The following is a 25,862-nucleotide window of genomic DNA, read 5'->3' on the forward strand; positions in this document are numbered from 1 at the left end:
CATCAGGCAATTCGTCTGCTCGTTTGCCTCCTATATCATTGAAAAAAATGGCATTACTCTTTATACTATATAACAATTATTGTCAATTAAACACAGTTTAAATAAGTTAAATTTATTATTATGTAACGATATACATTATGCATAAGCAAATAAAATTATTAAAATACTGCAACATTACCAAGGAATGTTATTAAGCACGATTACACATCAGTCTTAAAGTTATAATACCTAATTATGTTTAAATTAGTTTTAAAATATTCGAATATATTATTATATTCTCAACTTTTGGGAAGTCGGTTCAAAATACGCAAGCTTCTTGCAAGATGTATGAAGATAACCTGTAATCTCTGTCTGTCTCTTTAAAGATGCAGTAGGTTCAGAAAACGGATTTTTTTAAACATATTCATTGCCACTAAGTGCTACGGGTTACGCTCGTAGCGCGTAGCCACGGTTTTGCCGTATGTAGCGCGTAGTCGCTACGAACAGTGTACACGACAGTCGAGTTCTTGGCCCTGAATGTGTTAAAGTTATTAACTACGCAAAATGTGAGACGCAAATACACACTGGACCAAGATATTGGACAGAGGGAATACTGTCCTTAGTCCCTCTGGTTCATTGCGTTTAGGCGGGCGGTTTGAAGAGTGACTCCAATAGCTCGGGCTCGGTGAGTTCCCTCCTGAACTGCTGCGCCAACTCCTGGATGAGGTGCCGGCGACGCACGTGCGGGGGTTGGTATCTGCGGATTGTTTGTTGCGTTATTGCTATGCACAGGACCGTCTTAAACTATGCTGGGGCCTTTGGGCATATAAGAATTTGGGGCCCTTTTGGAAAGTAAAGAAAACCAATTAACCTTTTCGCCGCCATTGACTTGATATAAAGTCAGTACATATCGTGCCCCACACGCCACGACTTCATATCAAGTCGTGGTAGGTTTGTATACGTGCAATTTTTGACGTGGCGTTGATGACACTTTATTACTTCATTGACGTGGCGGCGAAAAGATTAAACTAACATTTTTCTACTATGATCTTCTACTTATTATGGGTACCAATCAAATAATTCTCCGCACAGCGTCGCGTGGCATTGTATTTATATCGGAAAATCGTTACCAATGGCGTAAGCGCCATCGACAATAAGGTCCCTTTTCATAGATAACGTCACATATACCGTTACAGTCTGTCCTTCGGGCCCCTCTGAGGATGGGGGCCCTGGGCACGGGCCCCGTGTGCCCTTATGGTAAAGACGGTACTGGCTATGCAAGTAGGTTTACACTTTTTTATTATAAATTGGGAAGCTATTAGTCTCTTACAGGATAAATTAGTAGCTAGAGTTAGACCAAGAAAAGTCTGCAACGATTTTGATAGCATTCGGAGTGCAAGTGTTATTTAGACGTCATAATTTCAAAGAAGTTTGACGTTTAAAATAACACTTGCTCAGATAAATATAAAATTTTCGCTTTATGCGACAACTTCAAGAAAAGAGCGTAGCTTAAAGCTCATTCACAATTACAACACAACTCCTCTGGTGTTCCAGGTGTCCATAGGCGTATACCTTACCATTAGGCGATTTGTCTGCTCGTATGTTTCCCGTATCCATATCATCAAGTGTAACTCACAGGTCGGTGTTGAGGCGGATGGGGCGGGCGAGGTGGCGCGCGGCGCGGCGCAGACATGCGGGAAGCAGCGCGGGCGCCAGCAGCGCGCCGTCGCCCAGCACGCCGGCCGCTCGCGGCACCGTGTGCACCAGCAGCAGCCCCGAGCGCCGCGGCGACACGCAGATGCAGTGCGCCTCGTGCCGCCGCCAGGGCAGGCCCGTCTCGCAGTAGCGGAGCAAGTCATCTGTGGAGCGTGACGAACGTAACCATTCGGCGGGGTCGCCATGTAAGGCCGACAGTTCACGGTTAAACTAGCGTTAAACTGATGCTTATTCCTAAAGCAAAATAGAAAAGTATTCATAGTCAAATCTAATTCCTGAGTTTTGGATAGTATCATTTCTGTAAGTCTGTATTAAGAGCCAACAGGAGTGGTCATTTGCCCATAACTACAAACGTACTCGACTGTTTCCTCCGTGGTTTTTGAAGCTAGAGCAATGATTTTTTCAACACAGATTAATATTGCTAATATCTGTGTCGGACCGTTTTGCTTTTTTTGAAATTTTTGTTTTTTATTGGCGCTAGAGCCCTTCGAAAATGGCCAAAATCGATTATTTTACGATGCGCCCGGTATGAAGCTAAGAATATCAAAGAATGCATTGCTCTGATCGTTTCATGATACGCCTAGGATTACGATTTCACGATATGCCGCCGACATACTACTTAATTAAGGTACGTCATGTTATATTTTGAAAATAAAAACAACAAATTAAATTGACATTTAACATAAAATCAATTTATTATGTGTTCCGTACTCCACATCGGATATCTTCATTAATTGTTTCATTGAGAGAGTAACGCGATCGTTGACCAATGATGCCGCTAGCGTCTATGTAGTCGCTCCGCCCCACGCCGTGACGTAGTTCCGCTTCCACTTCCTGCGAACCGTTGCTCGCTTCCCGCTACTCGCCACCGCCATGTCATTGTTTCGTCGACCGTCTTGACCGATGGTCCGCAAATATTTTTTGCGTATATTTTCGCAGCATGGTGCTTTAACATTTCCGATCCAAAGCTCGGTCGATTAAATAGTGAGATATGGCAGAGATCGCCACTATTAGTCTTTTGGCGGTCTCGCGATCGAAGTCATCGAACGGTGCTTTTCGATTCTACCCACTTTTTTCTTGCTAAATTAATTTTCACATTCCATGCTGCTAAAATCGTTACCGTTAACTCGCATTTTCGAGATCGAAGTAGGAAGTGCGTCAGTGGTTTTTTGTTAACAAGTGGTAACAAGTCGCTCCGCATCGGAGAGGGAACGTGCGGTCATCGTGCCTGCGGCGGCGGGGGCGGCGCGGCGGCGGACGGCCTGCGCGCGCTGCTGTCGGGTGCCGCGCTTCGCCGATAAGGAGGTTTGGATTGTCTCGAACCATCCGGTGAGCCAGTTTAAGATATTCTAATTTTATTGGCGTTCAGAAGTTACTTCGTCACTAAAGGAGGGTTCTCAGGCAGTAGCCTGGGAGTACCTCGTGTTGTTAGTTGCGGCGCGACCGGGGCGCCCCGTCCCCCGGCGCCCGCCCCCGCCCGCGCGCGCCGCGTCTTCTGCTGTCGTCCAAGGTGACTCCGAGACACCGCGACGCTGCGGGCCACGGTGGACACCGCTCCTGTTACTGCGCCCGCTCCTGTTGCTGCAGTCGCGGTGCGGACGCCTCCAGTCCGCGGGACTCCGAGAGACGTCACACGCCCGCTCCTGTTGCTGCAGTCGCGGTGCGGACGCCTCCAGTCCGCGGGACTCCGAGAGGCGTCACACGCCCGCTCCTGTTGCTGCAGTCGCGGTGCGGACGCCTCCAGTCCGCGGGACTCCGAGAGACGTCACACGCCCGCTCCTGTTGCTGCAGTCGCGGTGCGGACGCCTCCAGTCCGCGGGACTCCGCGAGACGTTACACGCCCGCTCCTATTGCTGCAGTTGCGGTGCGGACGCTTCCAGTCCAGCGGGACTCCGAGAGATCCGCGTGGCTCTGCGAGACGTCACACGCCCGCTCCTGCAGCTGCGGGCGCATCGCGGGTGGATCGCGCCAAGGTGAAGGCGGACCGCTTCTGCGTCCCGACTGCTCGAGCGGAAGGAAGGTAAGTTACGTGTAAGCAGTGGAAATGCTACGAGTACAGCGACGATCGCCGCGTTGGTTGCCGGCCGTCATGACGTCGCTGGTGACCTACGCGCCGGTAGTGGCCACCACGATGGCACCGCCGAGGGCAACAGCGTCGCCGTGATGATGCGTGCAACTACGAGCCTAGCCATCGGCGCCTCCCGTGCCGGTAACGTCCGTCACGCGCACCGGCGCCTGTCGAACTGGCCGCCACGACGGCGCCTCTCGCACCTGAGCCTGGCGACGGTGGCCGCCACGATGGCGCCTCTCGCATTACGCATCGACGCGGCGGCGGCGGCTGCCACAATGGCGCTGCCCGCCACGATGATACCGCCCGCCACGATGGCACCACCACCTGCGCACTGGCGCCTCTCGAGCTGGCCGCCACGATGGCGCCTCTCGCCTCAGTGCCTCCCAGACCAGCCAGCCAGACGGCGACCGCCTCATGCACCGGTGCCTCCCGAGCTGGCCGCCACGATGGCGCCTCTCGCCGCACGCACCGGCGCCTCCCGAGCCGGTGGCGGCGGCCGCCACGATGGAGCCGCCCGCCTCACGCGACAACGCCTCTAGAGCGGGCCGCCACTATGGGTCCTCGCCTCACACACCAGCGCTTCCCGAACCAGTGGCGGCCGCCATGAGCCGCCCGGCCTCAGGCACCGGTGCCCCCCCCCCCCCCCCCCCCCCCCGAGCCGGCCGCCACGATGGCGCCCCTAGCTTCACGCACCGGCGCCTCCCGAGCGGCGGCGGTTGCCACAATCACGCCGATGCTGTCCACCGATGCTGCAACTACGACGATGTCGTCCCTTGCTCGCTGGGCGCCACAGTATCAGTTTTGTCCTGTCCACATGGTTCCATTGAGGTACGCAGGCGCCTATAGCTATGGTGCAGGTATAGGTATGGTATGGTACAGCACGAACAGACCGCTAAGCTCTTGGTTTCGGTTAAAGAATCCTCCGGCGACGGCAGACAAGGTCGTAAAGAGCCCCGTCCTAGCGCGGCTCGACTGCCCGGAGTTGAAAGCGGTAAGATATGTCGATACTCAGAGGAAAATACGTCGTGTTCCCGGGCTTCATAAAGGTGCTGATCGACTTCGCTGTGTCGCTTCGAAGCTCCTACGACTTCTCGAGGCCATGGAGTGGTCCAACCGGAGAACAGCTAGCGACAAGGCCCTGTGCGACCGCTCGAAACCGAGGTGAAAGGCATCGAAAAGGTCTGCAGACTTCACATAATTATCTCTGCTTGCTCGCGCTCTCCAGCTTAAGTTCCGTCTTACAAAGACGAACTCGTGCGAAAAGCCATAATAAACAAAATGGGACAAATAAACCCGCTGCGCCTGAACAAGCTTGAGTTTCCGGTGCTAAGAGAAAGGGGCCAGGAGGACTCCAGCTGTTTCCATCTGTCTGTATTCGACTTTATCGAAACAGTTTTGTTACGCAAAGCGCCAAAATCGATTTTAGACTTGATTTCATCAGTTCGATTTCCTTAAAAGCATGCTACTAACTCGATGCCCTATACTAACTCGATATAGGGTGTCTCTTCGGATAAAGCGAATTAGACCATCACGCTCCTAGACATCACGTGGGACACGCGGCACAACACACCGATTGAAAGTTTTCTTTTTCGCGACATACAGGCCTGCCTTGCTGCAGAGTTTCTCGCAGAAATGAGACTCAATGCCTTCTGTTCAGTCTCAAATTCGCAAACTTTAGTTCATGGAGGAAGGTGAAGCCTTCGCAGTCCCCAGCAACACGGAGCTGCCGAAAGCCTCGCACCACCTTCTTCCTCATCTTATGCAAGCAGTCCGTTACAATCTCCAATATTGGTAGACAATGTACGAGGTAAGGCCCTTTCAGCGAAGAGTAACCGTTAACGGGCCGCATCTGCAGCGCTGACGACAGAAGTGTAAACATACAACCGCACCGGTACAGTATACATAAAACGACGGCGACACTACATCCCTTCCGTTACTACGGCTGTCGCAAAAACTGCTGATGCCAGCAGATCGTCTACAGGTCGCGCTGGTTGCTTGCTACTTGCCAGGTCGGTACAACCCCCGAGGGCGACGGTTTATCAAGAAGTCACTGCGCGCCCGAGTGGCAGCTGCGCCCAGCAGCCGCCGAGACTGTCTTCACCTGACAGGCGCCTTGTTGGCCGGCCTCCGCTTTCGAGAGCCCTCTGTGCCACGGTATTTCTTCAGACTCATTGAACTGCTACCACGACCTTTGACAGCTGCCTGTGAGACTTGGCATGGATGTCTCCACCTCCCAGCCTAGTCTGTGTACTGCGACGGCGTGATAAGGAGTCTTAAAGCAGCTGTGGTAAGCTTGCAATTTACTAGCGGTCCTAGTGAACACAACGTCAGACCGCCCTCCCTTACGAGTCAACGACCTTAAGAATGAGGCGTAGCTCCTGTCAGATAGGACGCTCCAACACCGAGCTGGCGGGATCAGGAGTGACGTCCGCTGCTGGCGTGACTGGCGCATGCATATAACATGCCAAGGTCTAACGCTACGTAGCGAACGAAACGCAACTGTCACTGTCTCACTAATATGGAAGAACCGGATATTCCCGATTCCGGTACTGTGTTTGTATAGAAAACAGTAACGGGAGCCCCTAGATCGTCCCCTTGTCTAGGCTGCATGTACGGCCACAATGTAGAAACGGTCTTTATGGTGCATCAAAAAATAAGATCAACTGCCAGGTACCTCTATCCAGTGAAGTAGCGAGCTATCTCAGACGTCTATTTCTATTATCAATGTTAGCTTTCAGAACGATACTCGTTCATAAGCCTTTCACAAGTGCTGTATATGAACCACTATCGGACACTATGCCTTCTTCCAACGCCATTAATAGCGAGACCAGCGCCTCCCAAAGCACCAGCTTGGGACGCGAGACATCTACTTGCCCTAATTTAAATAGCCCTACAACGTTAGGTACGTTAGAAGAAGTACGATAGAAGAGCTGCCGCACTTTTGCTGTTAGCATCAGGCCGCAGGGTCAATGACCTTACTCTACTACACTGTAGCCCGGGCAATTACATAGATAACTTTAACGCTATTATTTTGTGTCCGAAATTCGGCTCTAAACCAGATAACGTGTCTTACCGACTGGACTCTTAGAAGCTCCGGAATAAAGTATAGACCCAGTATAAGTAGGTAGTCTGAGTACGTCACCTTGCGAGAATTACACAAAATGTTAGGGGACACTTCGCTTATTTCTTTCAGCCACAGTTGGATGAGCCAAGCCGGCCTCGCCTACGATTGCTTTTGATCCACGATGCACTTAATAACTAAATTGGCTGGAAAGCTATTCACTTAGCGATATTTTCGCTTATGTTAATTGGGAACATGACTCGCCGAGATTCTGCGGATCGGATGCGATTTCGAATGAGAATTCTCTTAAACCAGTTTAACGTCAGATTCGAACCTGAGATTACAATTTCAATTCTCAATTTCCTGTAATTCACATTATAACGAGTCACTGTGATTTCATGGGTTGCAATATGGTGTATACATATTTATTCTTTCTCTGAGTTCTATGACAGTAGGTGTAGCCCTATCGCTTGCGCGCCCGCTAACTCGCCACCAGGAGATAATAAACAGGTCTCAATGAAGATATCCGATGTGGAGTACGGAACACATAATATAAAAATTTTACCTTCCAATAAAATTATTATTATGTTTCCTATCCACATCGGATATCTGAGTAATGCCTTCCTGGCAGGCTACTAGGCTACTTTTATGCCGACGGTACTTCTCCTCAACAATGACATGGCGGTGGCGAGTAGCGGGAAGCGAGCAACGGTTCGCAGGAAGTGGAAGCGGAACTACGTCACGGCGTGGGGCGGAGCGACTACATAGACGCTAGCGGCATCATTGGTCAACGATCGCGTTACTCTCTCAATGAAACAATTAATGAAGATATCCGATGTGGATAGGAAACATAATAATAATTTTATTGGAAGGTAAAATTTTTATATATTATTATGTACTTTACTTTTATGAAATGCTACCAATGTTAAACCACTATTTAACTTAGAAACTGCGTAACAATAATAGAGCTAAAACCGGACACATAATAGCACTGCCTGAACAACATGAATCTATTCGTAAGGTCAAAAATATTACCTAAAGCAAAGTATTTCACTTTCAATCTTGTTCGAGATCTCGAAAATTTCAATCGAGGTCTCGACCGAGATTGCATATAATATTGAGATTTCCGGTCAACTAGATTAAATTTAGAAAATACGTGCGAGATCTAGATTGCATTCACTAGTCCTAACTGAATTGGTTGTTTGTTTCCTACTTACTCTTACTCTATAGAATTTCCAATTTAGCTAGAAACCTAAATGGCACAAATGGTTCATGTTCTGTATAATCCTGCCTTACAAAGACGTTAATATTTATATATGTCATGTCTATACTTCGTTTTTAAGCATTATTGTAAAAAAAGTACTTACCTACTTGATACTAGTATTAACCACTAACCGCCTTATTCATAAACGTTTACTAAAGTTGACAAGCCGATAATAATCGTTTGTCCCTTTCCGACGTATTGATATGATGGAAAGGGACAAACGATTATTATTGGCTTGTTAACTTTAGTAAACGTTTATGAATAAGGGGGTAAGTACATAAATAGGGCAATTCACCAGTAACAGGCCACCCCAATCCAAAAATGAATTCTATTTACCTATAAATAGAATTCATTTTAGTATAAAGTGGCCAGTTATTGAAAGCTGGCCATTTATTGAAACCTTATACTAAAATGAATTCTGTTTATAGGTGAATAGGATTCATTTTTAGTTTAGGCTGTTACTGGCTTATTACCCTACTTAGTAGTAGTAGTAGTAGTAACGAAAAGTAACATTGCAAATTGCAAGCAGTGAGGTGCGTGCGGGCGCTAGTACGAGCGCACGCGTCTGTGTGCGTGCATTACACACACAAATACAGTTTCTCGCGTCGCGGTTACGCCCCGTCAGAGCGACGGGTATATTCAGCTTGAAATCTCAAAATTGAGTTCGAGCTCAGCTCCTGTTTCGTCTTAAATTCAAATTTCTAAGTCCTAGTTTACGTAAATTGTCTTACCGATTGGTAGATTCAGATGATCTTCAAAATCTTCCAACCAGATAATCAGAATCTTCGTCGTGAAGTCACGATTACGCCTACCGCTTCCTGAAACAAGGTTAATGAAAAATGTTTCAAAATCACACGACAAAATGTTTGTGAAAACTGCCCACATGTCCCGTCCAAAAATGCACTGTCTAATATGGGTGTTATGTTATTTAGCCATAAAATTAAAAATAAATAACTCAGCCTATAATATACGTCCCACTGCTGGGCACAGGCCTCCTCCCATGTGTGAGAGGGCTTGGACTATAGTCCCCACGCTAGCCCAATGCGGATTGGGGACTTCACATATACCTTTGAATTTCTTCGCAGATAATATTAGTTAGCCATAATATTTAAGGGAACCATCACAACGGCTATTAAAGACCATACCAAGACCAAACATCAAGAAGAATGGGACAGTCTGACGGGTCTAAAGCATGCAAAGCTCTTTATGCAAGGAGTAGACTCCGGCTGGAGCAAAAAGCTTTGGAAACTTAGCAAAAGACAACTCCAAATCACAACGGGGGTGTTTACTGGCCATTACGGGGTCAAAGGAATTCTGGCCAAAATGGGACACTCTGACAACACCGATTGTCGTATGTGTGGTGAAGAGGAAGATACAGTGAAACACTTAATGTGTTGCAATGTCACGCCCTCGCCAGACAAAGAATGAAGGACTTTGGTGCAGTATATCTGGAACCAAAGGACTTTAGAACGCTACCCATAAGCTCCATCATCCGACACATGGATATGGTGGGAAAAGCTCTTGAGTAGCTGACGGGCCTTCTCTAGGGGGTAACTGCACAAAAGATCGAAGTGTATCCGCAAGGGCCCCCGAAAACAATAAGATAAGATAAGCCATAATATTTAAATGAAGTATAATTGTATATTTTTACCCGTGAGCTGTGCGCCTGGTTGCTTGTCGAGGTCGAGCGACAGCGCGCGCACCTTCTCGTTGAGACTGGCGCGGCCGCGCTCCGCCTTGTCGGACTCGCTGATGCTCCGCTCGTAGGACGGCGCGCCCGAGCTGTTGCTCGACACGTCCCAGCACGACCCTACCGCCTTTTCTGAACTCCTGGTCAAATGATGAAGGAATTGGGTGACAATATCGATTTTTATGAATGAATTCGATAAAAAAATGCCATATTTAAATTGTTTTCTCCAATATGCTCGGAAATGTACACCTTACTGTAGCAAAAATAGTACGGGAAGTTCTTCGTTAATGTCAAACTCTAACTAAAAAACATCAAACTATCGCTGTCCTGTTCTAGCGGACGGGAAGTAAAAAAACACTACAGTAATAACTTATTACTGTAGTGTTTTTTACTTTTTAATAATAAAAAACGCAAACAGCCAATTATTATTGCCGCGAGCCGCTTCTACACGACCCGATCAGCTATCATTTCACGTGTATGATCGTGCGAATACTGCTTAATAAAATCAAAGATTATTTTTATATTTTTTTTAAATCTCATCCGTGTTCATAAAGCTTACATAGTTTGTCAAAGGACTTTCTCATTTCAAACATAGACAAAGAGAATCATACTATCTTTGTCTTACACTAGTACTAGCACCCAAAAGAAAAGGATGGGTGTAGTTTTCCTGGTTCTTACTAACTGAAAAGTTGGTTTGACAAACTATATTGCGCAATTATATTGAATGAACGAATATTGAATGGTACTGAATGGCAGAATAAGTTTGTGCCTTTAACTTTTAAAAATTAATTAAAGAGGGAAATTGTTTTTGACATTTTGGATGTGAAGGTTTGATTTGAGTGATGCTTGATGCTTAAATAATAATTATTTTAGCTTATTTCCTCGCATGTTTGGAGAAAAGCACTATATACGCCTCGGCAGGAATAGCAATTCGTGGATTCGTCTTCTTTGTCGGACTCCGCTTCGCGTCGTCCGACAAAATCGAAACTCATCCACGAATTGCCCTTTCCCGGCCTCTGCAATAATGTACTATTATCGCAAACCAGCAACAGAATTTTATGATCCCGGGCGATAACAATAAGGTTAATGAGGATGTCTCGTCAACGTGAGCAGCCGTTCCCTTGGTAGGATGAGGAACGGTGGCCACCCAAATACGTAGAAAACACAATATATTTTTACCCCCTTATTCATAAACGCTTACTAAAGTTGACAAGCCGATAATAATCGTTTGTCCCTTTCCGACGTATTGTATGATGGAAAGGGACTAACGACAATTATCGGCTTGTCAACTTTAGTTAACGTTTATGAATAAGCGAGTTAGAGGTTTTAGACATATTTCCTGATTAAGAATTTACTACTCGTAATTATAGATACTCAAAAATCAAATAGTCAGCAGACTTTTCAGTGATGGATGGTACGTAACATACATATAGGTACGTCAGATGGTAGTGATCCCGTATTTAATTTAGCCCGGATTTTACGTTAAACTTCGGTACACACGGTAACATTTTATAACCTCAAAAGAAGTGGTAACTCTTTTCCTCCAATAGTTAATCTGAGTAACATGTACTGAATTATAGTGTCGTTAGCAACCATAGTATTTATAAGAAAAAGTCGATAATCAATTAATCACAACCATTGAGGTTAGAAAAATCTTAAAAAAAAACCGGGGTATAGTTTCTTAATGGGTAATCTTCTAATACTGGAGTCAGTTATGTAACGCTGCCATACATGACCCAAAAAATTTTTATTAAGCTATGAGCTTCATCACATCTGATATTTGAGTAATTCTAAGCATTTCTAGCCTGAAGTGGGGGAGGGTGGGGTACAAAGACGGCCGCCATCCGTCATCTTTAAAAAAAATCTACTCTGATCCTGGTGGGTACTAGGGCAAGTTTGGTATCATTTTCGTATAAACCAAAGACGTAGAATTCATTGCTGATATTTGTTTTTTCAATTTCATAGTAATTTTACGAGAAAAACGTAAAAAGGTGAAAAATTTGGTTGGAGATTTTTGCTACGCGGAGCCGAAACTACAAAAGATAGAAAGTTGAAATTTGCACACTAGATTACATTTATAAAGTGTACAAGAGATAAGAAGCGATTTTGAGAAATTCAACCCCTAAGGGGGTTAAAAAGGGGATGAAAGTTTGTATGGGGTTCAAGTTTTATTTTAAGCTAGGAATTTGAAACTTCGTAAAACGATATATTATTAAAATTTAAGAATACTAATTTCAGCGTTTTTAAATTTTCATCCCCTAAGGGAAAAAGGAGTTGAAAGTTTGTATGGATATCAAAAAAATTTTCGAACGCGGGACTTGAATCTTTGTATTTGGGGATATTATTAAAAGACAGGAAAAGTAATTTCAGCGTTTTGTAAAATTCATCCCCTAACAGGGTTAAAAAGGGGTTGAAAGTTTGAATCCATTACAAATCCGAGTAGACACACATTTGTTATTGCCTCCCAGGCTTGAAATGCTTAGAATTACTCAAGGAACATATGTGATGAAGCTCATAGCTTAATAAAAAATTTTTGGGTCAACTTTATAACTGCTTCCGCTATAATAATCACCTGGCAGACAGACAGTTCCCGTCGGTGTCAGATTTGACGTCGCTTTTATCGTCCGTGTCCGTGTCGACCACCTCGTGTCCCGACGGCACGACGAACGCTATCTCGTTGCTGGAGTCTGACCAGTAAAGTACCTGCAGCACAATATGTAATTAATAATCCCACCAAAACATTGTCATGTAAAATGTTGCCAAGAAGAGACCATGTGCTCGCGCTGTCTAAGGGCCCCCCCCCACATCTGGCGTCTTTCGAGCGTCGGCGTCTGTCGGCGTCGGTCCAGCGCTATGGAAAATGACGTCGCTGCGCCGTTGCGTCGACGTCGGCCATAGAATTGTAGACGCCGATGCTCGAAAGACGCCAGATGTGGGGGGGGCCTAAAAGTAATCAGATCTCATGTAGAGCCAAGCGACTAGCTCTACACGCTCTAACTCTACAAGCCCTAACACTAACTCTACACCTTCGTCCTTCGAGCAATGCTGGCTTCCGACATGTTGGAACGGAGGAGTCCAAGCGATATTTTACCGTACAAATCTTTCTGCCATTTTTTGCGGGGGAAAACGTGCACACAGTCGCACTTTTCACTCACTACATTCAAAATCCAATTTGAAATTCTGAAACACAGCATGTTAATGTTTAAACTACAATTTTAAACTAAATAATGATGACACAAATACATAGAAAATGACACACGTGAAAGACAAATCTTGCAAACCTCGATCTCTTTTTGTGTAGGTACGGACGAGTCAGTACACGTATCGCCATAGGTACAATTGTACCCATGCTTCGGCAGAGAGGAAATAGTATGAATGCCGTCTCCCTTCCCGGTGTTGCTCGAAACCTTCGTCAAAATATCGTCGGGTGACAAGCAAAAGTCACTAACTCACACCATTGAAATTATTGGATAATAAACCGTGTTACAGATGTAATAAAGTGCATTGTTACTTTAATTTTTTGATAGTACTTAATGACTTTTGCTTGTCACCCGACGATATGTGGCTTGGCAGAGAAGTAATGGACAGTGTATACATTTTTCACCTTACGTCCGTGTCGGTGGTGAAACGGCCAAGCCAACGTATTTTGACGAAGGAAGTCAGATTATATTTAAAAAGTCGTCATTCGCATGCCCTTTACCGTTCCCTTGGGGCCGGCGTAGCATGAAACATGCTACGCTTCCATGTCTCTCTGTCATTCATCATCTTATCATTCACCTGTTTACATTTTATATCATCTCTCACACAGTTAATCCACCTTATCCTTATAAATTATTATACCTAAAACATGTGATGTACCCAATCACTACACCTTATAAAACAAAGTCGCGCGCCGCGTCTGTGTTTATGTGTTTGTATGTTCGCGATAAACTTAAAAACTACAGAACAGGTTTTCACCTATCAATAGAGGGATTCTTGAGGAAGGTTAAGGTGATTTGTTAACCCGTGCGTAACCTTCTGTCCTTCTATCTAACTGTCTATCTAGTACCTGCTCCCTGCCGTCGTAGATGGAGGGGGTGTTGTCCTCGGCGGGGGCGGGGGGCGGCGCGGACAAGTACTCGGGCTGCGCGTCGTAGCTCGTCGCCACGTGGCCCGTCCAGCCCGGGTGGCCACGGACGCGCACCGGCTTGCCCAGACTGGGGGACAGAGGAAATTGTTAAAGGTGGCATCACCACACAGCGACGATGTTTTAAAAAAAACCACCTACTGAAAGAAAATGTATTTCTGTTCGAGTAATAATTAGATCTTGATTGTTAATTAAATCTAAGTATATTTGTGGTAGGTACAGTCACCTGCAATAATATGTTACTCTTCGAAGGCCGCAAAAATATGTGACACGCTCTTATGGCTCTACAAATAAGATCGTGTCAGATATTTTTGCGGCCTTCGTTGTGTAATATACTATAGCAGGTGACTGACTGTACCAGGGATATCAAAACGAGCAGAGAATTGCTGTCAGTGAAGGGCCGCCAACAATAGAATAAGAATAAAATAGAATAATTTATTGAGAAAACCTTATTCATCATCATCATCATTTCAGCCTATATACGTCCCACTGCTGAGCACAGGCCTCCTCCCATGCGCGAGAGGGCTTGGGCTATAGTCCCCACGCTAAAACTTTATTGCTACATTATGCGTGAGCTTTTACATTTTACGTACATTGTTACGTGCGCCTGAACTAGGAATATTTAATAGGAATTGCATACACGACAACGATTTATTGTCACGTCACTCGCGCACCTGAACCCCCGTCTTCTTGTCCAATTTCAGGCTTTCAGACATGTATGACGCCCCGTCAGCTGTCGGACCGAAAATTATGGTTTGTGCGCGTATGTGTGCCGCTGAAGCAGGGACGGCTCGCAGCAGGGGGCCTACCGCGAACCACGTTCGAAGTGTTGCCTCTCTGTCACACTTGTAAATTCAGACGTACGAGTAAGTGTGACAGAGAGGCAACACATCGGACGTGGTTCGCGGTAGGCCCTCAGTACACTCTGCGGCCTGACATTGTGGATGTATGATCCTATATCGGATCAGACAATGTGAAAACGCTCTTAATACGAAGACATAAAGTCCACCAACGAATGACTTGGTATTACTTACACGGCGCAATGTTACATTATGCGGGAACTTTTACATTTTACGTACATTGTTACGTGCGCCTGAGCTAGAAATATAATCCTGTATCTCAGGCAAAGAGATAATATACTAATTTAAAGAACAATAAAACAAATTAGAATCATGAACATGTCTTAAATTGGTATTGAATTATCTTACACTTAATTAGTAACCAAGTGTCGCCGCGTTAGTGTCTATAATATCTATAAAGTAGGTCGATTGTGTCGTTATTAGTTTACCTTAAAAATAATTACGAGGCAAGAATTGCATTTTGATTGGTTTACGGTTTATCCTCGAGCCGCCCACCATACAAAATGATAGCCAAGGAAATTAGAATCCTTTTGTATTTTCAATCGAGTTGAATTTCATTTGTTTGAAAATTTTACGAGACAAATGAAATGCTGCCTAATTTGTTTTTTATTAAGGTTGACATTTCATCGAAACTGACTGTACATCCTAATGTACATCTGGCGGCACGAGGATAGGGTACATTATAAGATGGAAGGTACCCGCGCAGCATCCTCGCGAAGGCGGCGGGCGGCGGGCGGCGCGAGTTGGCCACGATGTCGCGCGCGGCGCGCTGGCCGGCGCGCGCCAGCAGCACGTGCGCGGTCAGCACGCTGCGCGCGCCGCACGAGTCCAGCGCCACCAGGCGAGGTCCCAGGCCCTACACACATCACACGTACCCGCGCAGCATCCTCGCGAAGGCGGCGGGCGGCGGGCGGCGCGAGTTGGCCACGATGTCGCGCGCGGCGCGCTGGCCGGCGCGCGCCAGCAGCACGTGCGCGGTCAGCACGCTGCGCGCGCCGCACGAGTCCAGCGCCACCAGGCGAGGTCCCAGGCCCTACACACATCACACGTACCCGCGCAGCATCCTCGCGAAGGCGGCGGGCGGCGGGCGGCGCGAGTTGGCCACGATGTCGCGCGCGGCGCGCTGGCCGGCGCGCGCCAGCAGCACGTGCGCGGTCAGCACGCTGCGCGCGCCGCACGAGTCCAGCGCCACCAGGCGAGGTCCCAGGCCCTACACACATCACACGTACCCGCGCAGCATCCTCGCGAAGGCGGCGGGCGGCGGGCGGCGCGAGTTGGCCACGATGTCGCGCGCGGCGCGCTGGCCGGCGCGCGCCAGCAGCACGTGCGCGGTCAGCACGCTGCGCGCGCCGCACGAGTCCAGCGCCACCAGGCGAGGTCCCAGGCCCTACACACATCACACGTACCCGCGCAGCATCCTCGCGAAGGCGGCGGGCGGCGGGCGGCGCGAGTTGGCCACGATGTCGCGCGCGGCGCGCTGGCCGGCGCGCGCCAGCAGCACGTGCGCGGTCAGCACGCTGCGCGCGCCGCACGAGTCCAGCGCCACCAGGCGAGGTCCCAGGCCCTACACACATCACACGTACCCGCGCAGCATCCTCGCGAAGGCGGCGGGCGGCGGGCGGCGCGAGTTGGCCACGATGTCGCGCGCGGCGCGCTGGCCGGCGCGCGCCAGCAGCACGTGCGCGGTCAGCACGCTGCGCGCGCCGCACGAGTCCAGCGCCACCAGGCGAGGTCCCAGGCCCTACACACATCACACGTACCCGCGCAGCATCCTCGCGAAGGCGGCGGGCGGCGGGCGGCGCGAGTTGGCCACGATGTCGCGCGCGGCGCGCTGGCCGGCGCGCGCCAGCAGCACGTGCGCGGTCAGCACGCTGCGCGCGCCGCACGAGTCCAGCGCCACCAGGCGAGGTCCCAGGCCCTACACACATCACACGTACCCGCGCAGCATCCTCGCGAAGGCGGCGGGCGGCGGGCGGCGCGAGTTGGCCACGATGTCGCGCGCGGCGCGCTGGCCGGCGCGCGCCAGCAGCACGTGCGCGGTCAGCACGCTGCGCGCGCCGCACGAGTCCAGCGCCACCAGGCGAGGTCCCAGGCCCTACACACATCACACGTACCCGCGCAGCATCCTCGCGAAGGCGGCGGGCGGCGGGCGGCGCGAGTTGGCCACGATGTCGCGCGCGGCGCGCTGGCCGGCGCGCGCCAGCAGCACGTGCGCGGTCAGCACGCTGCGCGCGCCGCACGAGTCCAGCGCCACCAGGCGAGGTCCCAGGCCCTACACACATCACACGTACCCGCGCAGCATCCTCGCGAAGGCGGCGGGCGGCGGGCGGCGCGAGTTGGCCACGATGTCGCGCGCGGCGCGCTGGCCGGCGCGCGCCAGCAGCACGTGCGCGGTCAGCACGCTGCGCGCGCCGCACGAGTCCAGCGCCACCAGGCGAGGTCCCAGGCCCTACACACATCACACGTACCCGCGCAGCATCCTCGCGAAGGCGGCGGGCGGCGGGCGGCGCGAGTTGGCCACGATGTCGCGCGCGGCGCGCTGGCCGGCGCGCGCCAGCAGCACGTGCGCGGTCAGCACGCTGCGCGCGCCGCACGAGTCCAGCGCCACCAGGCGAGGTCCCAGGCCCTACACACATCACACGTACCCGCGCAGCATCCTCGCGAAGGCGGCGGGCGGCGGGCGGCGCGAGTTGGCCACGATGTCGCGCGCGGCGCGCTGGCCGGCGCGCGCCAGCAGCACGTGCGCGGTCAGCACGCTGCGCGCGCCGCACGAGTCCACGCGCCGCAGCGCCGCCGCGAACCCGGGGGCTGAGTCGTCCAGCGCCACCAGGCGAGGTCCCAGGCCCTACAACCACAGGATAACTAACAGTGTTGCCAACTCGGATTTTGAAAAAACGCTAGACCAATGTCTTGATTATGCCAAAATTATGCCGAAAATTTTTGAAACACCTATACTAAATAAATGCTAAAATATCACTTGAAATTAGACACTTAAAACACATACTTTTTTCAAATTTACCGCCTTTTTCTACTGACGAGACCTGCTTGACCAACTTTATATAGTCCGTTGACGTCCATCCGTCCACAAAAGTCAAAATTCACATGAAAATCTGAACCACATAAGGCGATGGCGCATATTGTTGCTGCCGAGTTGGTGCAAACTTGGCTTAGACTAGATTATGCTAAAAAATATGCCAGATGCTAAATGGAAAATTTTAGTGCCAAAGCGAGTGAAAATATGCCAGATCTGGCATCATTTATGCCAAGTTGGCAACCGTACAGAAAATTCACTCCTTCACAAAAGTCAAATTTAGGTATAAAATTATACCTATAAACGCCGCCTGCAACAAAAATGAAACTTATAACCGCGCACGAACGGTGAATCTTTTTTGCGCGAGCGCCACGTGACACGACTGGGTGCGTCGTATAATATATACCAACATTTGATATAATCTAATTTTAATATCATTTACAACATATAACACACGTTGGGGCTACCAACAAAAAATATATGTTTATAACATATATGGTAGAAATGCTCTAACATACTTCGTATATATTAATAAATAATATAAAGTTTGTATTGGCTAATTATTTTTTATATAACATTCATAACTTATAGGAATTAATACAAATAAAGATATTTGAAATATGTTATATATATTATAACATAATAATTATAATTACATGAGAAAAATACCTTCCAAAATATATCATACATGTAACAAAGTAATTACAGTGGAACCTGGATAATTGCAATCTCAAGGGACCGGCCAGTTTTTGTCAATTAACCAGGTTTTTCATTTAAGCAGGTCGTGTCAATTAACGAGGTTCAAAAATCGTTGTGTCAATTATAGAGGTTTTCATTAATAGAGGTTGCGTTCTGACAAATTTCTTTTATGGAGGTGCAAATAACCATTTAAAGTAGATTTACATTGATTTACATGCTTACGTTCTGGGTTTCTGGTCTATATTATATTGCTTCTGTCTATACTTGCATTTTTACACTACATTAATTACCACTTTATTTTCTTATAAAAATTTCTTAGGGTTTAAAATTTTCCCATGAATTGTAAAAGAAAGTTTTATTAGAATGTAAAAAGCATACTTTGTTTTTTATTGATCAAAACTATTTCACCTACTACAGGCTGTTTATAGATACCCAATAAATAAATTGAATTCTGGATGGAGATATAAATAAAATGATCATAGCTATTAAAATATTGTTTCTGCTGTCTACAACTACATTATTTCAATTACAGAGGTAATAAGTAAGACTCGTTTCAATAATAGAGGTAAAAACAAGAGCAAAAATAACGGTTTTTTTTAGCACAGTGTCAATTATAGAGGTCTTAAGTTGCGATGTGGTCAATTACAGAGGCAAAATTACGAAAAGCACAAAAATCTAGATTGCAATTACAGAGGTTCCAAAATTTCAATTATAGAGGCCTTTTGGTCTCAAGGGACCGGGACCGGACTTTTGGTTGCAATTATTGAGGTTTTCCATTTATCCAGGTGCCAATTAACCAGGTTTCACTGTAGTATCTTCTGCCGGTTGTTCTTTACTAAAGCAGGTCTCCGTTAGGTACGACGACGAGCGAAGCGAGGAGGAGTGTTAGGTTGAACTGTGAACAAATAGTGCGCGAGCCGAGCGAGCGAAGAGAGCGTGCCGCGGTAGCGGCCGGCGAAGCGCCAAAACGAAATTGGTCCATGGTTTAATAACTTACCGGAATTTATGATTCATTTATGTTCTTAGATCTATTAACTGATATAGTTTTTGATCGTTCGACTATATAATTTTTAAGAAATTCAAGTTTTATACAATATGAAATTATCTACATTGAATGTTATTCAAAAACAAATTAGCCATTTTGACATTATACGATTTGGGTTTTATACAATGCAAAACTTATATTGTTCAAAATTATACAAAGTGAGCGTATATCTTGTGAATGTTATATTAATAATTGGTATATATTATATTACTTACCCCGACTGGGTGCGTCGTATAATATATAGAGTCTGTGCGGAAAGAGAAGAGTCGTGGGATTTGAGGGCGCGCCAGTGCTATTTTATGGTTTTTGCTATGCTGACAACACTGGTCACGTGATTATAGTACGACACTAAAGGTCATGATACTTGTATCCCTTTTGTTCCGGTTTTTTACCACGGCTTACTAAACGGAGCCTGGTGGTGGTGTCGGCTCGTCAAATCAATCCTCTGATTTAGCGCAGGCACTAGTTTTCTTTTTAAAACACACTCTTGTTTTTATGTCTCACATACTAAAAAGTGACAGTGCGATTGACAAAACTGCTAAAACTAGTTAAGAATTTGTAACTTTAGTACCAAACAACTGTAATTTTAGTACCAAACAAGATAGAGTCTCATTTATGTACTACCTAATATGTGCAGTCCAACAGTTATTTTAATACAAAACCGGGTAGATCGGGTAGAAATTGGGCATTAGACCTGTAATTTTACTATCTGGGATATATTTAACCAATTGTAAACTTGACTTGTAATGTATCTGTACATTATTAATAATAAATATGAATATGAATAAAAATAGTGCATAAGTAGGTAGGCCTTATTGGGATATGTCCGGTTCTCTCATCTCACGATATTTTACTTCGCCGAAAAGTCTGCTAAATATGAAATACTTATAATTTCGTAACTAACAGAACCTAGTAAACGAACTTACAAATAAAGAAATATTTTTATAAAAAAGTTTTATTCTTTGTAATCGAAGTCTGAATTAAAATATTCAATGTCACTTATGTTTGAGCTAGTTTCAGAACAACCAGGGACTGATGTGAGGAACTGGATGTGCTTGAATCCGGCACGTAGATTACGAATTCTTGCATATCACCTACTTAGCGGTCTTTTATTCGAGATACCGTAGGTACTTTTACACAATCCTGAAAAAAAATTACATATAAATGTGCATAAAATGGCAAGTATCAAGACTATTTGTCAGTTATTTTAAAGATCATGAATGACCTGCATATTTATGAAAATTAATATATTTTGAATTAATATACTTACCGATTATGTACCGGAGACAAGTTACTTAGGGGGCTTATTAAATAGGTAATTATTTAATATTAAATACAACATCAATACCCGTGAATAGCGGAAACACGTTCCGCGACTTTTTGTAAGTCGATAGTCGGCTCTTAGCCGTTTTCTGCCCGCTGACAAAACCGAACAATGTTAAATATAATTTTTCGTGGTTTTATGTACGGTTTCATCGTGTTTTGAAAATATTTTATGCATAAAACTTGCGGTTTTTGTTAATATAATATACAATGACAGAAGTTTGTTTACTTTTTACAAGACATATGTCAAAGGTTTGATTGCCATATAAAATTTAAAATGTTAGTTCCCGTTTCTGCCACGACTCTTCTCTTTCCGCACAGACTCTACCAACATTTGATATAATCTAATTTTAATATCATTTACAACATATAACACACGTTGGGGCTACCAACAAAAAATATATGTTTATAACATATATGGTAGAAATGCTCTAACATACTTCGTATATATTAATAAATAATATAAAGTTTGTATTGGCTAATTATTTTTTATATAACATTCATAACTTATAGGAATTAATACAAATAAAGATATTTGAAATATGTTATATATATTATAACATAATAATTATAATTACATGAGAAAAATACCTTCCAAAATATATCATACATGTAACAAAGTAATTAGTATCTTCTGCCGGTTGTTCTTTACTAAAGCAGGTCTCCGTTAGGTACGACGACGAGCGAAGCGAGGAGGAGTGTTAGGTTGAACTGTGAACAAATAGTGCGCGAGCCGAGCGAGCGAAGAGAGCGTGCCGCGGTAGCGGCCGGCGAAGCGCCAAAACGAAATTGGTCCATGGTTTAATAACTTACCGGAATTTATTATTCATTTATGTTCTTAGATCTATTAACTGATATAGTTTTTGATCGTTCGACTATATAATTTTTAAGAAATTCAAGTTTTATACAATATGAAATTATCTACATTGAATGTTATTCAAAAACAAATTAGCCATTTTGACATTATACGATTTGGGTTTTATACAATGCAAAACTTATATTGTTCAAAATTATACAAAGTGAGCGTATATCTTGTGAATGTTATATTAATAATTGGTATATATTATATTACTTACCCGACACGACTATCGTGCGGTCGAGCGGCAGCCCACTGCCATACACCTGCCGGCCCGAGCGGCGCGCCGGCCAAATGTACCTAAACTGCGTAGTGACACCCCCCTGCCTACACACAGGATAACTAATAGTACTACCGTACAGAAAGGACACTTCCTACACGACCGAAATTTGACAGCGATTTAGGGTTACTATGCTATGCCTTTCTAACTAAGGCCCACTTGCACCATTCTACTAACCCGAAGTTAACCGGTTAAACCTGGAGTTACCATGGTTACCAGTACAATTTGACACTAGGTTAACGGTTTAACCGCTTAACCCCGGGTTATTGGGATGGTGCAAGTGGGCCTTATAAATTAACTTAAAAATAAAATTAACCCGCTGCGAGGACGTCCTTCGGGTCTAAAACTTTGGAGACCCCTAAATCAAAGCATGACAGTATTGGCTTCTATTAACTCCTACACTAGGGGCCCATTTCTCGAACGGTATTAAACTAATATTATTAGTAAACACTGTCAAATTGTATGGGTTTCCATAACAACACACTAATAATATTAGCCTAATATAGTTCGAGAAATGGGCCCTAAATGATACATGAAAAGTCACAATAATGCAAAAATTTCTGATGGCTAATAGAACGTATACAGAATATGCTTTCGTTACCTTTCTCTCCCCGCCGATGTTGAGATAGCCGAAGTGCGACAAGAATAGCCGCGCCGTCTGAAACTCCGTCACGGGCTCGGGCGGTACACACTCTTCTGGCACCTGTATAAATAATTGTGCACTGACTTATGAACCAAATGTTTCTACCATACAACCTAAAATAAATAATTAATTTGAACTATGGTTTTGTTTCGTCCTCTTGATCGCGGCGAGCTGTGATTGGCCAATTTCATTATAGTTGAGTAAACTGTATCGAAATGAATATTATAGTTGAGTTGGGAGCCCATACATTAAAAATACCCAATTGTAGTTTGGTATAAGAAACCTTAATTCAAGAATTACAGTCGACGAGTAGAAAAAAAAAAAACGACAGGACTGTTAACTATAAACTTGATTTACTACAAATTCATTCATTTGAACTGCATGCCTTTTTGTATCTCTACGTTTTTTGATAGTTTGCGTTAAGAAAAGATGTGCCCTGGACGAAATGTTAAAAATCCAACTGGCCTGGGCATCGGCTTAGCCCAGACTAATAAAACAAATTCGTAAGAATAAGTGACACTTTTACAAATTTACTAAAAGTACTACGCACACCTTACTTGACCTTACTACCTGAAACATAAACCTAAATAGTCGCGCATTCTGAAGTCGGTGCTATTTTTGCGAACGTTAAGTAACGTCCTGTAGAAATTTCGTCAAGAAACAGTATAGTGTAGAGTATAGGTGGCAGTGTTGGCCAAACGTTAATTGCATTAACCATTAACCATTATAAATTGAACCGTAAACCGCAACGGACGATTACAGTTTACGGTTCAATTTATGATGGTTAATGGCCAAAAATGGTCAATTGCATTAACGTTTCGGCCAACACTGATAGGTAGTCACCAGTTTTTAAAGTCGTCGGCAACCCACAAACATGACCCTTGGAGTCACAAGCGTCAGCAATTACTATCCATCAGGCTGACTGTAATTTCGTAACTGACGTGGCCACAGAATAAATAATTGTACTAGGTACAGAAGACTCACTCTCTAACAAAACGCGTCTGTCACGATCAGCACAAATATGGCCGCTAGGTGGCGACAGCGCCACGCGCGGCTTATGGCAAACCCCAAAATTGGGGTCAAACGGATGTACTTTTAGCTACCTGTAGCAAAGCGACGAAATCGCGGAGTGAGCCACGCCTGACGTGGCATAAAAAAGGAGTATGTAACTTACCGCGTTATTTTCGCTCTCCTGAACGCGTTTCTCGACCGCGGCCTGTTGTTCCAACAGCTTGAATAGAGTGGGCGCCTCCGGGTCGTTCAGTTGGCGCAACACCGCCTCCAGGCTTGGGAATGCGCTGTCACTGTTACCAAAAAAATGGAAATTATATACGAAACAATGTAGATTAGCATTTTTAAGTAGAAAATAAATTGGAAAAAATCTTTGAGGATATAAAATTATTACTCATTTAAAAAAATGGCCTACTATTCAATTATTCATTGGTGAAAAATAAACTCATATGTAAAACTCTGTAAAGAGGTCCACTATAAATACAGACGGGCGGGGCGCGGGGCGGCGGCTCCGTGATGTCGACGTATGATCACTACCGAGTGGCCTGGTATACTCACACGGCGCAGGGCGGCGGCGCTGGCGGCAGCGGGCGGCAGACGGGCGGGGCGCGGGGCGGCGGCTCCGTGATGTCGACGTATGATCACTACCGAGTGGCCTGGTATACTCACACGGCGCAGGGCGGCGGCGCTGGCGGCAGCGGGCGGCAGACGGGCGGGGCGCGGGGCGGCGGCTCCGTGATGTCGACGTATGATCACTACCGAGTGGCCTGGTATACTCACACGGCGCAGGGCGGCGGCGCGGGCGGCAGCGGGCGGCAGACGGGCGGGGCGCGGGGCGGCGGCTCCGTGATGTCGACGTATGATCACTACCGAGTGGCCTGGTATACTCACACGGCGCAGGGCGGCGGCGCGGGCGGCAGCGGGCGGCAGACGGGCGGGGCGCGGGGCGGCGGCTCCGTGATGTCGACGTATGATCACTACCGAGTGGCCTGGTATACTCACACGGCGCAGGGCGGCGGCGCTGGCGGCAGCGGGCGGCAGACGGGCGGGGCGCGGGGCGGCGGCTCCGTGATGTCGACGTATGATCACTACCGAGTGGCCTGGTATACTCACACGGCGCAGGGCGGCGGCGCGGGCGGCAGCGGGCGGCAGACGGGCGGGGCGCGGGGCGGCGGCTCCGTGATGTCGACGTATGATCACTACCGAGTGGCCTGGTATACTCACACGGCGCAGGGCGGCGGCGCGGGCGGCAGCGGGCGGCAGACGGGCGGGGCGCGGGGCGGCGGCTCCGTGATGTCGACGTATGATCACTACCGAGTGGCCTGGTATACTCACACGGCGCAGGGCGGCGGCGCGGGCGGCAGCGGGCGGCAGACGGGCGGGGCGCGGGGCGGCGGCTCCGTGATGTCGACGTATGATCACTACCGAGTGGCCTGGTATACTCACACGGCGCAGGGCGGCGGCGCGGGCGGCAGCGGGCGGCAGACGGGCGGGGCGCGGGGCGGCGGCTCCGTGATGTCGACGTATGATCACTACCGAGTGGCCTGGTATACTCACACGGCGCAGGGCGGCGGCGCGGGCGGCAGCGGGCGGCAGACGGGCGGGGCGCGGGGCGGCGGCTCCGTGATGTCGACGTATGATCACTACCGAGTGGCCTGGTATACTCACACGGCGCAGGGCGGCGGCGCGGGCGGCAGCGGGCGGCAGACGGGCGGGGCGCGGGGCGGCGGCTCCGTGATGTCGACGTATGATCACTACCGAGTGGCCTGGTATACTCACACGGCGCAGGGCGGCGGCGCGGGCGGCAGCGGGCGGCAGACGGGCGGGGCGCGGGGCGGCGGCTCCGTGATGTCGACGTATGATCACTACCGAGTGGCCTGGTATACTCACACGGCGCAGGGCGGCGGCGCGGGCGGCAGCGGGCGGCAGACGGGCGGGGCGCGGGGCGGCGGCTCCGTGATGTCGACGTATGATCACTACCGAGTGGCCTGGTATACTCACACGGCGCAGGGCGGCGGCGCGGGCGGCAGCGGGCGGCAGACGGGCGGGGCGCGGGGCGGCGGCTCCGTGATGTCGACGTATGATCACTACCGAGTGGCCTGGTATACTCACACGGCGCAGGGCGGCGGCGCGGGCGGCAGCGGGCGGCAGACGGGCGGGGCGCGGGGCGGCGGCTCCGTGATGTCGACGTATGATCACTACCGAGT

The 25,862-nt window shown here is 47.6% G+C and overlaps 1 protein-coding gene across 1 annotated transcript in view; it reads right to left on the reverse strand.

Moving 5' to 3' along the window:
- Nucleotides 1–96: 96 nt before the first annotated feature.
- LOC134669488 (ral GTPase-activating protein subunit beta) overlaps nucleotides 97–25,862 on the reverse strand; it is a 70,789-nt gene continuing 45,023 nt past the window's right edge. The window contains exons 21-29 of the mRNA XM_063527075.1: nucleotides 23,819–23,948; nucleotides 22,603–22,704; nucleotides 17,413–17,612; nucleotides 13,830–13,977; nucleotides 12,354–12,484; nucleotides 9,743–9,921; nucleotides 8,823–8,909; nucleotides 1,616–1,838; nucleotides 97–736 (exon numbers count right to left, since the gene is read on the reverse strand). Of these exons, the coding sequence (XP_063383145.1) occupies nucleotides 622–736; nucleotides 1,616–1,838; nucleotides 8,823–8,909; nucleotides 9,743–9,921; nucleotides 12,354–12,484; nucleotides 13,830–13,977; nucleotides 17,413–17,612; nucleotides 22,603–22,704; nucleotides 23,819–23,948 (1,315 nt within the window). The 3' untranslated portion in view covers nucleotides 97–621. The remainder of the gene's footprint in view (nucleotides 737–1,615; nucleotides 1,839–8,822; nucleotides 8,910–9,742; nucleotides 9,922–12,353; nucleotides 12,485–13,829; nucleotides 13,978–17,412; nucleotides 17,613–22,602; nucleotides 22,705–23,818; nucleotides 23,949–25,862) is intronic.

The sequence above is a fragment of the Cydia fagiglandana genome, chromosome 12, assembly GCF_963556715.1.
Source record: "Cydia fagiglandana chromosome 12, ilCydFagi1.1, whole genome shotgun sequence".
Classification (NCBI taxonomy): domain Eukaryota; kingdom Metazoa; phylum Arthropoda; class Insecta; order Lepidoptera; family Tortricidae; genus Cydia; species Cydia fagiglandana.